The sequence below is a fragment of the Salminus brasiliensis genome, chromosome 19, assembly GCF_030463535.1.
Source record: "Salminus brasiliensis chromosome 19, fSalBra1.hap2, whole genome shotgun sequence".
Lineage (NCBI taxonomy): Eukaryota > Metazoa > Chordata > Actinopteri > Characiformes > Bryconidae > Salminus > Salminus brasiliensis.
Genome location: NC_132896.1, coordinates 8,273,088 through 8,289,354, shown reverse-complemented (window position 1 = coordinate 8,289,354; position 16,267 = coordinate 8,273,088). Strand labels below are relative to the sequence as shown.

General features: G+C 40.0%; 2 protein-coding genes across 2 annotated transcripts; both read right to left on the bottom strand.

The window, feature by feature from the left end:
* Positions 1 to 1,314: 1,314 nt before the first annotated feature.
* Positions 1,315 to 7,068, bottom strand: actr6 (actin related protein 6). The gene is made up of 11 exons (XM_072663401.1): positions 6,845 to 7,068; positions 6,611 to 6,728; positions 6,101 to 6,169; positions 5,819 to 5,942; positions 4,324 to 4,459; positions 4,178 to 4,234; positions 3,603 to 3,701; positions 3,116 to 3,194; positions 2,813 to 2,984; positions 1,733 to 1,871; positions 1,315 to 1,650 (listed from the first exon to the last, which is right to left on the bottom strand). The coding sequence occupies exons 1-11, from the start codon at positions 6,910 to 6,912 to the stop codon at positions 1,521 to 1,523; spliced, it is 1,191 nt and encodes a 396-aa protein (XP_072519502.1). The 5' UTR covers positions 6,913 to 7,068; the 3' UTR covers positions 1,315 to 1,520.
* A 722-nt stretch (positions 7,069 to 7,790) lies between these two features.
* On the bottom strand, positions 7,791 to 14,530 carry gtse1 (G-2 and S-phase expressed 1). The gene is made up of 11 exons (XM_072664207.1): positions 14,512 to 14,530; positions 14,299 to 14,356; positions 13,205 to 13,835; positions 12,920 to 13,081; positions 12,292 to 12,433; positions 11,523 to 11,912; positions 11,351 to 11,420; positions 10,767 to 10,991; positions 10,168 to 10,450; positions 8,740 to 8,856; positions 7,791 to 8,068 (listed from the first exon to the last, which is right to left on the bottom strand). The coding sequence occupies exons 1-11, from the start codon at positions 14,528 to 14,530 to the stop codon at positions 7,973 to 7,975; spliced, it is 2,193 nt and encodes a 730-aa protein (XP_072520308.1). The 3' UTR covers positions 7,791 to 7,972.
* Positions 14,531 to 16,267: the final 1,737 nt, after the last annotated feature.

Genomic DNA, 16,267 nt, shown 5'->3' with positions numbered 1-16,267 from the left:
TATTAAAAGATTCTGTTTAGCTCAGTAGCTAATATATATATATATATATATATATATATATATATATATATATAGCTAGCTATATTAGCTATTAGCTAGTGCTATGCTAGCTCCCTAATCAACGATCGAATTACCACCGTCGATGTAGCTAGCTAGTGCTAGCTTGCTAGCGCTAACTTAGCTGGCTAGTGCTAGTTAGTCAGCTAACCTTCACTAAATGCTGGTTATTTGATTTACATACTACACAACTTGTTTTTTCACCTTAAAAAATGGTCTTAAGTCATAAATGAGCGCGAATTCGTTCCCATAAATGTTTCCTTTACCTCAGCTGATTTCCCCTCAGCTCTGACTGAAGTCTGTGAGCCCGGAGCTGCACAATTCCCGCGGCTGGAGAAGCGGCCCAACGTCCTACAGCTCCTACAGATTTACAGACCTTACTTAATTCACTGACTGTTCAGAATTAATGCCATATTTTGACTGAAACGCTACTTAATTATAATTATTTAGGTATAAAATCTAAGCATATTTATCCAGGCAGTGCACTTACACTTCAGGCACTTCAGGTTATAAACACTATACTGCCCATATACTGGATTTCTTTATCCCAGCATTTAGCTACCAACCCACAACATCCTGTACACTGTCTTCTAAAATAACTCCATATATTTCATCTATATAGTTAGAGAATGTAAAATAATATTCTGCATTATATAGATATTTGTTCTACAAATTTGTAAATGCTTTATACATACTAATCTGTGTGTGTGTTATATATATATATATATATATATATATATATATATATATATATATATATATACATATATATATACACACATATATATATATATATATATATATATATATATATATATATATATATATATATATATATATACATATATACACATCTACCTATCCATCTACACCACAATTGTAATTGGGTATTTAATTAAACAGCCCAAATATTTCCTATCATTTAGTTTCTTCCAGAAACTTCACTGATCAGACTGGCTGTCCTGTACAAGATGAATCGCTTCTGCAAGTTTAGGTGTTAATGGTGTTAAATGTCCACAAGTATCCAGACACCTCTTCTAATTAGTATCATCGGCTAACCTTTGGACGTGTATTTAAATAAGTGGATTTTTTTAGTAGATGTTTTGTGCCAAAACATTTAATTTAAAATAGTCTGTAGGAGACTGAGGAGGAAATGGTACATGTTGAAATGTACAATAATACAGTAAACTTACAGCAAAATTCAAATAAACAAGGACAATTATGTTTTTCCCCATTATATCTGACACTTACCAGGAAAATATGAAAACCAGTGTCTGAAATCATGTTTATTTTCCTGCATGTTTTAGGCATTCAGCACAGTACAAAAAATAAAAAAATACTTACAAAGTAATTACACCATTCAGATTCTCAGGTGCTGAACACTACGAGTGCTGCCACAGCAGATGTCAGATGTAACATTAAACACAGATCATTTCTGCTCATATCCGACAGCTGTTCACACACTAAATGTCAAATTTCTCCTCGCATATAAAATGTCCATTTTCTTCATAATCGTCTCGTGTCACAACCATCTCCTCAAAGTCTGGGTTTTCTGCTAATAGCTTTCCTCCTTCCCATGCGTAGCAGATTGGACTGGAAAGAGAAGAGGAATTTTAGATCCAACTAATACCTCTGCAATTAATCAAGATATAATTTTTTTGAGCTGTAAACTTACTTTTGTGGTTGTACTACAGAAACCTGGAATTCTGTAGGGGCGAGGGCACGGACTTCCTTGTACACACGATCCCTGAAGCCGGGGAATAAGGTGTTGCCACCTGTCAGGACAATGTTGTTGTAGAAGTGGGGCTGCATTTCTGTACATGAGAGGAAAATAACACTGTCAGATATCCACCTTATCCCGACGCGGCCACTTTCACGAGTTAGTGAATGCAGTCTGAAGTAAGGTACGGCTGTAGATACTGATCATAAAGGACCATAAAGTGGTTAGCTATAGGTCTATCCCAACATTCAGACAGGATATTTAACTACATTTAGAGCTAGAACAGTTTTCCCCAACCTTGGTCCTGGAGGCACACTGCCCTGCTCATTTTAGTGGATTCCCTGCTTTAACACACCCCTGCAATGCTGAAAGCACTGGTTTATGAGCTGTTTAGTTCAATCAGGTGTACTGGGAACAGGAAAAGCACTAGAATGTGCAGGGTAAGGTGCCTCCAGGACCAGGGTTAGAAACACTGGTTTAGAGCAACAGCTTACTAGCTTACTAGCAAAACCATCACAGTGCTGTGAGGTACCGCATCCAGAGAAGAGGACCCGTGTCTGTGATTGAAGGTTAAAACATCCACCCAAATGTCCATGTCTGCTGTTGCCATTTTGTGTTGTGTTCATAGCGCTGTAGTTCAAGTGAAATTCTCCTCTTCTTCCAATCAGTGTGACACCCTCTAACTGAGCATGTTGTATGTTCATTATTACTGTGGTTGTAACTGCTTAACAAAAAGTAAGGATGACACAACAAAGATGGCCACCCCAATTGTTTCATGGAAAATAAGTTGGATAAATGGGCTTTTCAGGACTGTTGAATACATGGTTTACGAAAAAAATGGTGTCCAAAGTTTGTGTCCATAGTTTTACACCAGAGCTACAAGGCTAATATAGTCAGAAAGGAGTGGAAGCCTTTTTTTAGGCTTTAATTATACACATGATAATCAGCAGTGTTAGGAATGTCTTGAACCACTCAATTATTTATTTAACATTGTCCAATATGGCTTTTATAGTGTCTATAGTGAACCTCTTGTACCTTCAGGCATTTTGTTGATGGAGTTGACCAACGCTTCCGGTATGCCCATCTCCTGAATCCCAATGTCTGAAGGATGGAAGAGCATCTCTGGGACTGCAAATCGGTCATTGGTGAGCCTCAGGATTTGCTCCCCAGTCTTATACTTCCCTGTGAAATTCATCTCCTCTCGAGGCTGTGTAACACAAGAACACAAGGAATTAGTCACTTCAAGGGAAAATAAATTCCTGCTTATCAGGAATCTATTGTGTACTCGAGATCTAGCTTGTAAAATGTGTGAGTGTTTGGGTTTTGGCAGTTTCACACCTTACAGAAGCCCTTTTTGATTGAACTGAAATCTGGTAGCACGTAGTCTCTCATCACCAGATTTTCTTCTCCTTTTAGCCTACAGAAAATAAAGGTAAAGGTGCACATATTTGTCACTGTAAAGTGTACACTGTACAGCGAAATGTGTCCTCCGCATCTGTGGTAGTGAACACACACACACACACACACACACTAGTGCACTAGTGCAGTGAGTACACACACCCAGAGCGGTGGGCAGCCAACTCCGGCACCCGGGGAGAGGGTAAAGGGCCTTGCTCAAGGGCCCAACAGTGGCAGCTTGCTGAGCCCGGGAATCGAACCCACAACCCTGTTATCGATAGCCCGGCACTCTAACCGCTGAGCCACCACTGCCCAAATAAAAGATGACAACCAGAGGCAAAGCTGTTACTGGATTCAATGCCCAGAAATGTGCGACATGATACTTGCTGTGGCATGTCTTGGTGAAAATAACACAACTGTGGCTTACTGAGCGATCTCCATGTCTTTGTAGAAGTCCTGTGACACATAGCACACATCCTCCTTCACTTGGTTGATCACATGTGTCTCATCCATCACATGAAGCTGCCTTTGAGAAAAACATGAAAATTGTCAGTGCACTGACAATGTTGTGCCTCTGAGTCACCTGGAATACACAGTATAAAGATTCCTCATAAATATTAAAGAGCCCATATTAAATAAAAAACTCATTTACATATTATTATACTTCTTATTATTCTTACAGTAAGCTGCAGTAACAGCCCATTTTGAATTCAAGATTTTTGTGATGTCACTAAATCTAATACTTTACATACTGTACATCCACCTATCCGGTCTACAACAGTTACGTTCTGACCATTCATGTTGACGTGACCAGAGACCAGGACAGACTGCTTTTTGAATACAGGGCAGCCAGTCAGAACAGGGGCCATTTGAAGACAATCAGTCTTAAAGAAACAGTAACCCACAGGAAACATACAAGATATAGGCTCTTGTATGTAGGTCTACATCACACCATAGGACAGTGAGGGTCAGTGTGACCATTCTCATGGTCAGCACCCTTACCTGTATGAAATGATCTCTTTTAAGTGGTTGGTGAGGAGTTTTCCTCCTACATTTATCCTGTGGAGCCAAAAGCAGAGTGTAAAGGACGTAGCCAAACTATGGTGAGAATTTTCATTAAACTGAGCGAAGAAGGACAATCATCTGACCTGCAAATGCCATCTTTCATCTTCCTTCCCCTACAGTAAGGGGTTATATGTGTGAAGGAGAAACCACTATCCACCACAATGCAGCACAACTCCGAATTGTTCTCCTGGAAGTATCTGTGGGCACTCAGAGATCCAGCTGGAACATGGCACAAGATTAATAAGAGAATCAGACCTCAAGGTTTAGGAGTATCCTGAAGATGTATATGTTTGTCTGTTTTTGTGAGTTGCTTGCTTCTCAAACTTAAAACCTGATTCAGAAAATTCAGATACCAAAGTACTGATACTATCCACAACATGTAACAAAAAGGTTATTGATGACTGATATAGCAATAGAATATGGCCTGCACATGCTATACTTTTATAATGCATCTGGTTCTTATTATAAACAAAATTCATGTTGGAGCAATCCTAACCTATACTTTTAAAGCTCTGTTACTTTTGCATTTTATAATGTTGGCTGTTTCAAATAACTGCATTTTGTTTTGTTTTTTTGGCATCAGACTGAATTATAGATCCTCCCTTCCAGACAAGATCAACCAAATTTTTTTCTGAAATATCAATTCTTTAAAAGGTATTTGATCAAAGCTGGAAATTCTAGTAATATGACAACACCAGTAGCCAGGTGCATAGTTGTATGTCAAGTCAAGTCTAGTCAAATTTATTTGTATAGCGCTTTTCAACGGCGACAGTGGCAAGGAAAAACTCCCTCAGAGCTGGAGAAAGAAACCTTGGGAGGAACCAAGACTCACAAGGGGGACCCGATCCGTCCTCCTCTGATCAGAACTATTTAAACATTAATGATAAAAATTACCAAAGCAGATACAACAGAAAGTGGTGATATTAATAGTGAAGATACACAGAAGATAGTTAAGAGTCCATTTAGATTTTAGTATGGTCATCAAACAGGTAGCAGTAATAAGAGCGTGTGCCGCTGGTCTGGTATGGGTGGTGGTGGGTGGGGGGCCTGATGGTCAGACTGGCAGATGTCAGTATGTGCACATGGAAAGCATTTTATTATTATTATTATTATTATTATTATACTATAGTAAATAACACTGCACACTGCATCACTCTGTTATATTTTAGTCATTAAAAAAATATAAAAAACAAACAGAGAAATAGTCTAACAAACTTAATAGATGCTGGATGGACTGAGATAGCATAGCGGTTTTATAAATAACTTAGTATTTATGTAATTTAATACTGTTGTGCCTTTCCTCAAGTATTTAGAAAGCTATATCTACTTTCCATGTGTCCTTTTCTTTTTATCAGAATATATGCTTACTTCAGCATGGTTAGTATAGCCTAATGGATAATTTCACTGCCCTCCATGCGGCAGACTACTGCCACAGTCGCTGTATTATGTCTGTACTACCTGTAACATGACAGAGGAGTCGCTCTGGATAAGACTATGAATGTAAATATAGGTTTTAGTGTACTCTACCCACCTCGGCTCAGCACAGACAAACCTCAGGTACAATAAAGCTGAACTCACCATTGATTCTCAGAGCTGCTTGAAACTGGTACTCTTCAAACAGAATCTCATTCATAGACTCTTGGATTGAGGTGAAGTTGAAGTAGGGCTCTGTTATCACTATGCTGGTGTCTGCAAAGTCAACCTGCAAACATTTACAATTAAACACTGACGTAATGAATAGCAAAGCTGATCGATGTGGATGTACATCTTAATATACATCATAATGTATGATAACATCTGGCTTCACATGACGACTACATTGCACTATTCTTGTGTTTTTTAATGGAAACTGTAAGATACCTTAAACATTTCTTTTCCAAACAGGTGATCCCACACTTTACGCTGCACATCCCAGTTAACAAGATAACCCTGAAACAAACAAATACATGATTTCAGTATTTCAAAACATACAGGCTATAACCGTGCTTCATTTACACTGATTAGCCCAAAGGAACATAGACACCTTCTCACCCCTACATTTCTTACACGATTATAGTATCAAGGACCTCTCATGCCACTCTTTTCCCTTACAGCAGTAACAGCAGTAACAGCACTGTCTCAGACAGCTTCACAACTAGACACACTAGATGTTGAAACAGAAACATAGCTGTGTGAGGATCTGGTTGTATTCAGTCACAAGAGCATTAGTGAGGCCAGGACCTGGGCCAGCTCTGGACCATAAACATCTCAACCCCTCCAACTAACTCATCCCAGAAGTGCTTCAGAGAACTGCTTTAAAGCCCAGTGCTGGGGGCTGTACACACTTCCAGTATGTGTGTGTGTGTGTGTGTGTGTGTGTGTCCAGCTTACCTTTTGAAAGGGTAGAATATAGAAGAGGCCAGATGGATCTTTAATTTCGTCTAGTTGATTGGCAGTGTAGGTTTTCAGCCTCAGCGTTTTGGAGCGAAACTGGCAATTTGGAATAACACTGAGAAAACATGAAGTGGAAGCCATTAGTCCACAGAGTGTGTGTGTGTGTGTGTGTGTGTGTGTGTGTGTGTGTGTGTGTGTGTGTGTGTGTGTAATATTTCTGAAACCTCCTACCTGACTTTTTCATGGCTGTATCCGATCTTGGCTGTGTAAGCACCATTATCCAGGACGAGGGTTGTCATTTTTAACAGCTGTAAGACTTAAGTATAAACAGCACAGAAAACCAGTCACGCCGTGTTAAAAATATGATCAAATATTTTAAAATTAATCCATTTTCTGCAGTTTTGGAGCTTCTGATGCTCTTAAGCTCCTCTTCGCGTCATTCAACTGAGCTCAGCTCTTCTTCCCCTATAAGAGTCGGGTACTCGGCTGCAGTGGTATGCGTTTACCGCCACCTGCTGTATCGGGCAAGTAACTGTACTTATTAAAAAAGTGGGTTTATGTTTATTATAAACATTGATTGTACAACTTGAGTAAACAGGAACTGTGCTCGACAAATGTACACAGCAGAATATTTTAAGTAGGCTGTAATCTCAAAAATGACCTCAGGTTTTATTGGAAATACAACACTGACACAGCAAGTATCCTCTGATCCTAAGGCAGGACAAGACATGAATTTACACCATTTGTGACATGAAATTTGGCTTCCACCTTTAACCCATCTGTGTAGTACAGTACAGTACAGTACAGTACACACACGGGCTGCCACTGCTGTGGCCCAATGGCCCAAACAGTGGCAGCTTGCTGGGCTCGGGTATTGAACCCACAATCCTGTCATCAATAGCCTGGAGCTCCACCCGCTGAACCACCACTGCCCCACAGGCCAGAATCATGAAATGTACATTTGAGGAGTACAGGTCTAACTGAACAATCAGATTGCTAGCAGACTTAAATTAGGTAGCTGCTCTTTAATCACACTTATTTCAGGCTTCTTCTCAAGTACAGAATGATTCAGAGAGGACAAAACCCCACAAAACCCATTCAAAAATAAGCACAGCAAATTAAGATTCAGACATTTTATTTGTACCTTTTGAGGAAAACGAACAAAGATAAACAGACAACATAAACAGGGAAAGTTTCTCCTCTATATTAAAACAATCACATAGTAATAATCAACCGTACAGACAGAATGTACATTATCATTAGGGTCTTAGTAGGCACAGACATGCTCTTATATCCTCTTTATTGACCGACAGTGTTTGGGTTGCACTTTTATTTTCCAGGTTTTGCTGACATAGTCCTTTAAAAGGACAAGTCGATAAGCGGAGCTTCCTTCACACCGTTTTCTTTCTTTTCTTCTGGACTCCACTTTATAAGAGGTGAGCTCAGATCGATGAGCTGCAAAAAGGTATATGAGACCACAAATAAAAGATTGAGGGAAAAAGGACATATTGAAAAGCTTTAATGAAAGAAAGCATTGATGAACACACCTAAAGCTACATTCACACAGCAGGTACAAAGGCTCAAATCTGATTCTCACAAAATCCAATTATTTTAAGGCAGTTTGTCGCCTTTTTTAACATAACCTACGTCCAACATTCGCCTCAACAGTTCCTTAGCTCCTCAACTTATATGCATGAGCAAAAGAGCAATGCTTCAACTTAAGTTTTGGTTTAATCTTTATCGGTTTTACAGCAGCTATCAAGGAGTTCCAGTGGCTGACAGCTAGGCTGATCATAGAGAACGCTTTTAAGCTCGCTGCATGTTATTCAGACACATCCACGTCTTTGGTTTGCACCCTTGTTTTCTTTAAACTTAGCATTCAAGCTTGCAGTTCCTCACATAAGATATTTATCCATTTTATTCCAATACTACATATTGCCCAAATAATCAGTGAAATGGTCATATTCAGTGTGTTTTTGCCAGTCACACTGCCACACATGTCACATAACAATATTTGAGCCACTTTTACCTGCTGTGTGAACATAACCTAAGAAACACTGTACATTTTAGAGCCCAATAACATGTCTCACCAATCATGTGAATGAAACAAATTGCATCTCTCTTACCTGGCCACCAAAAGCCTTATTTGGGATGGTTTTGATCAGGTCTGGGGTGTTTGAGAGATCAATAAGAATCTTTTCCTCTTGCTTCAAAACAGGAGCAGGCGCATCCACCAGCAGCACCTCAGAACGAAAGAAAAACAGCTGTTGTATTTCATTGCCGATTAAAAATGGAACATTATTTACACATTTTCTCAGTGCTCACACTCTGCAGATAAGAAAACACACTGATGTGAAACAGATGCATGGACATGCTGGCACTTCAGATGAAGCGTCTACAGGGATGCTTTATGAACATTCTTATAGCCTATAAGATATCCTATCCTGTAGACTTTAGGAAGTTCCGATGTTTGTGGACACCCCTATTGAATTCTATTGAATTCTATTCGATTGGTGTGGCGCAACAGATAATACCACTACCTGCCACTGAGCTACCACACCATGTGGGAGACTGGGGTTCGATTCCCGGTCTGGGTGACTATGCTGCGCTACACCAATAAGAGTCCTTGGGCAAGACTCCTAACACTACATTGTCCCACCTGTGTAATACGAGTAACCTTGTAAGTCGCTCTGGACAAGAGCGTCTGCTAAATGCCATAAATGTAAACGTATATTGAATGCATTCAGCTGTCCCTGTAGGAAAGTACTACTAAAAGAATAGGACTCTCTGGAGCAGATAAACATGAACCAAACGCCAGTCGAGGGCTAGAGGGGTAAAAAGCCCCCCCAGCATTGAGCTATGGAGCAGTAGAACTCTGATCATGCTCCAACATCCAAAACCTTACTCGTGCTCCAAAATCCAATAGAAAGGCATCCCTGGACAGTAGAGACAATTATTCAAATCAAAAGCAGAACAAACTTTAATACCCTCAATTTCAAAAGAAACAAAAACAGGAGTAGGCGTCCCAATACTTACAATACCAATAAATGTAAAGGCAGTTTCACATGTGGACAATGGCCACGTGATTATAACTGTGGACATTTCACTTTCTTTATCAGTAGGTATATTCTTAGGCAGCTTCTTTCCAAATTTTCTTTTCGCTTCTCTCTCTCTACAGGATCATGTCTGCTGTGGCCTCCCCCCATACCCCCACCATGTTGTTCTCAATAGCACTGCCATTCCTGGAGCTAAGGTAAGCATATTCATCAAATATTAGTTTGGCCCTTATACAAGAGACCTATAATTAAATAAGTGTTGTTAAGGAATACTAGGATCTGTCTTAGTCATGTGATACTTCTCCAGCATCTCAAACAGCAAAAACAGTTGTCATTGCTAATAATAAAAGTTTTCTTCAGTAGCCAAAGCAGCTACAGGGAAGTAAATAAATGGAGCATGTAAATAACCATGTACTTAACTAGCTTACATTATATGCAACATAAAAATCACAAAACTTTATATATATATATATATTTTTTTTTTTTTTTTTATTTTACCTCATTGACTTCTTGTGTCTCTGGCTTGTTCTGCAAAACTTCTTCAGACTTTGAGAATGTTGTTTTTGCTAGACTGGGCGGCTGAAGCTCTAGACTTTCAGAGGATGATATGGGGACATTCTCCACTGCTGCTGGTTCGCATGCAGTGGGTTTATCAGCATCATCCTCCATATTAAAGACCAGAGAGCAGGGCTGAAGCTCAGTTGGAGTGCAGGACCCCTCTTTCGTTACCGCCTGCTTGTCTACTCCCTGCAGCTCACTCTGCTTCAGTTGACTAGTTGGGCTAAACAGTCATAAAAAAGGAAAACATTGATCAAGTTGAAGTAAATTAACAAAAAGGTCATATCAATTAATAATATTGTATATATCAATAAAGCATGTGCACCATTTAACATGAGTGGAAACCAGCCTCCAAATATAATATTTTGGTGAGCTATTGGAAAAAGATCAACCCTTTGAGAACTTAACATCATAATCAGGATGTTCTATGAAATCTTTTTAGGGGCTGTTATAATTACACTTTTTTGAGACGGTTTATTAGAAGTAAACGAAGCAGAAAATGTTAAATGAGAAACTGTTCCATTTTAAAATCCCATTACCTTGCATGACTCATCACCGAGGCAGAGGCTGGGGACTGTGGCTCTGGGGTGCGAGACAATCTGAGGCGAGGCATGCTTTTGGGTGTGAGCATGGGAATTCCAGACACCCGGCGGGCCACAGGTGTGGGCAGAGCTGACGGACGTCTCAGTTTAGGTTGAACTCCAGCTAAAGCTGAAGGGGTTTGGAGACCTGGTGTTGCAGGAACCGTGAGCCGTGGAGGAACACTAAGAACAGGCAGAGATGACAAACATGGAAATACAACATGGAAAAACAGTCCACATGCTTCTCATACACCAGATGGCAGTTCTGTATGTCTCCACTTGTGCACAAATGCACATTTAGAATGGTCCATGAGTGAGAGCTCAAATCATGATTTGAATTTACAGCAGGAGTAAAACGTCCCAGTGAATTACACTCCACAACTGTAGAGGGAGCCCAAGAGCAAAAAATACAAATTCTCGAAAAATGCTGCTTTAAATGACACTGCATTAATGAAATATGTTGCAATCCAACCAAACCATATTGTGGGGTATTTAGATGTGTGCTACAGAATTAAATATTAAAATTTGTATCACCACATTACCTGTCCACACTGCAAGAGGACATCAGTTTTTTGGGTTTCATAATTCGAGGGAGATCAGGAGATGACATGACTATAAAGCGACACAAATGACACATAAGTGAGACATCTACCAACCAACCATTCAGAACTGTGTGAAATTCAGGGCAGTTAATAACACAGCAGTGTTTCTTACCTTCGGATCGACGCACTCCTTTCAAAGAGTTAGTCGGCGTTGGTGCCAAAAAAGGCTTGGAGTTTGAGTTCACCTTAACAGTGCTTATAGCCTTTGTGGGTATAGAGGGCACAGAGACGGTTCTCTCCATTGTCCTTTTAGCAGGCGTCTGGTGCTGGCTAGAAGACACAGGCTCTGGCCTCTTAATCGGGGTGGCTTTGACAGGTCTAGGGATAGGCTCTGAATTTTTCCTGAGTTGTGTGGACAACGAAGTCCGTCTCCCAACAGAGGACTCCACAGGTCTACTGATGACTGCTGACTTGCGGCTGGAGCTAGGGAGCCTGCTGCTACTGTTAGGAACCCGGACACTGATGCTACTTACACTGGTGTTTAGAGAGGAATTGAGTTTACCTGTAAGAAAAGTAATCAGCAAGTACACTTTATGACCTTGTTTACACCTCACTTTATGAGACTGGATATTGGTATCCTTATAAGGTTTTAACCGCATGCATTTACACTTGGAAGTCAAACACATCTCTAGTTAGTCAGACTGAAATCTGATTGCTGTGTGGGACAGAAAATGCAAATTTAATTGTTGCGCAGTAATTACTACTGGTGTTTAGGTTGTACTGGGAGGAGTCTTGGTTGTTGAATGTATCTGAGAGAGTGAGGTGTGTACCGGTGGCTCCACTGTAGGGGTCATAAAAAGAGCCAGACCTCCAGCAGCCAAGTATAACCATTACAAAACAGAAAACCATGATCACAGCACAGATTGTAAAGAAAGGCTTACCTTTACCTGTTGGAGAGACAGAAAGGCTGGAATTGATACTAGACACAGAAGAAGAAGAGGAAGATGTATTACGGCTTCGGTCCACTACTCGCCTGCTGTGTGGGGGTGGAGCTTTACACACAGGTGCACCTCTTAGTTCAGTCTGAAAGAGAAAAAAAAATGCAAATTTGTAGCATCTCAAAAAATGTCACCAAAATAAATCCACAAACTCACACATAAGAAAGCAACAGTGATTCAAGTCAGCCCATTTGTTGAGACTAAAGACTTTGACTAGACTAGAGAGTTTGCTGACATGAACTTTGTCAGTTCCTATTTTAAAAAGAGGAATTCCACAGTGTAGGAAATCTTTAAAAAAAAAAAAAAAAGTGAAAAGCTACATTACATTACTTATGCTTTTGTACACTTTATACACAGTGGAATTATCATTTAAGTCTTGCTAAATTAAATGGTTTGGTTTAAATAAATTTAAGTGAAATGCTCCATTTCAGAGATCACACTGGTGGTACAGGAACTAGAAAAGCTCTCTTAAAATGACCTCATATCAACCACAAATTTATGTAGGAATTTTACATACTCAATTCTGAACATTCACAAACTAATTAATTAAAAGTGCATGTTGTCATGTCACCTTTTTGGGTGCTGGGAGGCCCCTTTTCCCAGGCAAACTTGTGTTGAAGGAAGAATCGCTCACATCAGATGCAACACTCGCTGTATCAGACAGAAGGTCTTCAGTAGAGCCTGCTATGCTCGCATTTCTACTGACAGGACTTCGCTTCAGGCCAAATGAATTCTGAAAAGAACATTATATATATATATATAAATCTGTCCTGTATCCACAATGTCAGAATGTTACCTTATCAGAAGCATACAAGTTACATAGCCAGAAGGCCCCGCCCCCCAACACACGGCTTACTTTGCTGGGTGCAGGGAGTCGAGTTTTGCTTGGGGCTGTTGGTCGAGTGCAAGAGGATAGTCGAGAGTTCACCATGGCTGTGGGTTTGCTGGGTAGTACCCCAGTACTGGCCACTAGGCTTCTGCCTCGGGGAGCTACTTTAGGCTGTGTCTCAGTATGTCTTACAGGGCTGGACGTGCTGAGGCGTGGTTTGCCACCAGACATGACGCAAACCTTTTGCAGTCGCTTCTGGATGGCTGGTGGCAGCTGCTTCATAGGGCTGTCCTGAACACAGAAAGTTTCCCTCTTAATGGGGCTAAGAGCATCAGCGGGTTTGCTGAACATGTCCAGCTTGGCTGAGGTGTCTGCTTCAAACCGTTCTTTGTTTTCAGGCAAACTGGATGCAACTGTAATGCCTTCTGCTACAGGGTCCATACTGTTTCCCTCAAGGTGACTAGCCAGAAGATGAGCCTCTTTACGAATCTCCTCAAAGTTCTCCTCAAGCAAGGGGCTCCAACTGGGCTCCTCACCCACAGAGGGCCCACTGCTTACACTGTCCTTCACTTTGGTCTTCAGCACATGTGAAACACATCTCTCCATATGACCAACCGGACCCAGGAAGACCTCATCTTCACAGTCATCACCTTTGGAACTGTAACAAGAAAAAACTGACTTCACATTACATTCGGTATGGTTTGGCATGTTCCTCACGCTCCTCTGCATATGCTTACCAAGGTTAATGCTCAGGTTAATGCTTAATTTTAATCAATGCACCAAGGATGCACAATAATATCTGAATCATATCAGTAATGCTATTGAAGAAAAGAGCCATCAGGCAGATGTTTACAAGTTGACCAATATTTTATAATGCACTGATTTTACTCTAGAAGATATATACCAGGCTTCTGGTCCAAAATATCTTGGATTTCACAGCACTTGATACAAACATACAGCATGGACATCTGCAATCCCCTGACAAGACCCAGATCAGTGCTTCCCTACTATGGGAAGCACTGTACAACATTAAGAAGCATCTGTTCCTATAACCCAGCTGCTACTAAATAAGACTGTAAGTGTATAGTAAACTACTGACTCATCTGACAGGACCAACAGACCTTTCAGGTGAAAGCGGAACATCAAAATCGAACTTCTCGTCAGCCAAAGAGCAGAAATCTTCAGGAAGAAAAACAGCAAGAGAGACAAACATCACAGTCAACGATTAAACTCGCATGAGAATAAAGCTTTACATAGCTTTACCTCCTCCTCCTCCTCTTACCCAGTATAAAAACAACTTACAGCTTATTCATATAAATCTGAAAGTGCATTACCATCATCGACCATCATCATCCTCGGAAAACCAGATGGGTCAAAGTCCTGGAAACAAACAAGATGTCCGTTAGCTAAACAGCTCGTCCAGGGGGCTTGATTCCTGCTAGTGCAAGGTGCGAGTTCATTAACCATTTATTACAGAAACCCGCCGTTATGTTTATGCTCATAACGGTCTCTAAGTGCTAAGTCAGTTGGATATCGTCGCTTTAGCAAGTTTGCCATAATTAGCAGCGAACATGAGAGCTAGCTAGCGGCTAGCTGGCCGAGAGTGGACTAGTAAACACAAGGTAAACTGCCTCACTACACACAGGTGTGTTCTTTTGCGTTAACATGCGCTCTTACCATCTGTCCTGTGTGTTTGTCACAATGTCCAGCCGTATTTTATTCCGCTGAAGCCTTTCAGGACCCGCAGCACCTCCACAATGATCCCGAGCAGCGTTGAACTCCTTTCAAATTTCGTGCGCAGTCGGATTTCAAACGTCACGTGACTTAAATGGTGGAAGCGCATTGGTGGAGAAAATCGCGGAAGCGTCAACGTGGGACGCTTGTGGAAGGGTCACGCTTTAAAAAGGGGCTCCTTGATTTCTGAGACCTTCACTGTCTGAGACACGAGTGAGCAGAAACGCTAGGATCGTCATAAACACACTATTACCTAAACAGTCCAGAGGTGATGTTCGATACATCAAGGTTTGCATAACACATGCCTATTTTTTTTAAGGAAATATTAAAAATCACATATGTCATAAGGAAACATCTTTATGTGCTGTGAAAACCAGTACAGTTGTGCTCATTAAATGATATTTAAAAGCCCTTGCAGTAGGATGAGGGTCATCCTATTTTAATACAGTTAGTTGAATAAAGCTTTATCAAGATTCAGTGCCTATACAACACTATATAACAAAAATGAATCATCAAAAACAAACATTAATACAATTAAAAGTAAGACGAATTGCTAATGAAGGAATACATGTGTTTAATGTATAAAATACTCCCTCAGAACTACATAATGCTGTGTGATAAGCAAATGTGGAATGCAGGAGGACAGCTAGTCCATTCCCCACATGTTTATTCACTACATTATCTAACTGATCATTTAGATCTTTTTCCAATACTATTCCAAAGAATTAGTTTATTAGGAGAAATAACCAGTCTGTTATCAGAGTGCAATACATGCAAAATACCACAGGACCAGTGTTTGCATTTACATGTGCATAGTACATAGTGTACCACTGTTCAAAGTATGGCACTGTTTTAGCCTAAAATGCCACCTGCCATACAATCTGCAACAGTTTTTACCAGTAAAAAGAGTTTTAATTATAACTAATAATTGTAATATTGTCATTAGTAGAAATAGTATTCATCAGTATGAATTTCTGTCCTATGTTTTTAATATGCATGCATGATAATAAGAATCTACATACAACATATATAATGCATAATAGTTCTCATACTAAAAACTGGTTTTTATTTTTAACAAAAAATACATAAATTGGTATTGGCTGATACTCAAGGTTTGTGTATTGGAATAGAAAACTCCAGACTGCCATCTGCTGGTCAAATTAGTGTACATGCATCACAAAACCAAAATTCATCAGTATTTATTTTCATTATCAGTAGTCTATTAATTATAGACCTTTGAAGCCATTCCCATAATACCCTTTGTAACTAGTTGTTCCAGACAAAATCAAATCTGTATAAAAAATTAAAATCTAAAAAAAAACAATATTACATTAGAATAATTAAAACAAACTTTAA

What these genes read in the sequence shown, in the direction of transcription:
- gtse1 (XM_072664207.1), bottom strand. An exon ending in TCGGTGATGAGTCATGCAAG is followed by an intron (nt 10,451 to 10,766) that starts GTAATGGGATTT and finishes ATGACTGTTTAG; the next exon opens with CCCAACTAGTCAACTGAAGC. An exon ending in AGACACAAGAAGTCAATGAG is followed by an intron (nt 8,857 to 10,167) that starts GTAAAATAAAAA and finishes TTTCGTTCTGAG; the next exon opens with GTGCTGCTGGTGGATGCGCC.
- actr6 (XM_072663401.1), bottom strand. Translation starts at nt 6,912, where the DNA reads ATGACAACCCTCGTCCTGGATAATGGTGCTTACACAGCCAAGATCGGA. An exon ending in ATGAAAGATGGCATTTGCAG is followed by an intron (nt 4,235 to 4,323) that starts GTCAGATGATTG and finishes TTGGCTCCACAG; the next exon opens with GATAAATGTAGGAGGAAAAC. An exon ending in TCAAAAAGGGCTTCTGTAAG is followed by an intron (nt 2,985 to 3,115) that starts GTGTGAAACTGC and finishes TGTGTTACACAG; the next exon opens with CCTCGAGAGGAGATGAATTT.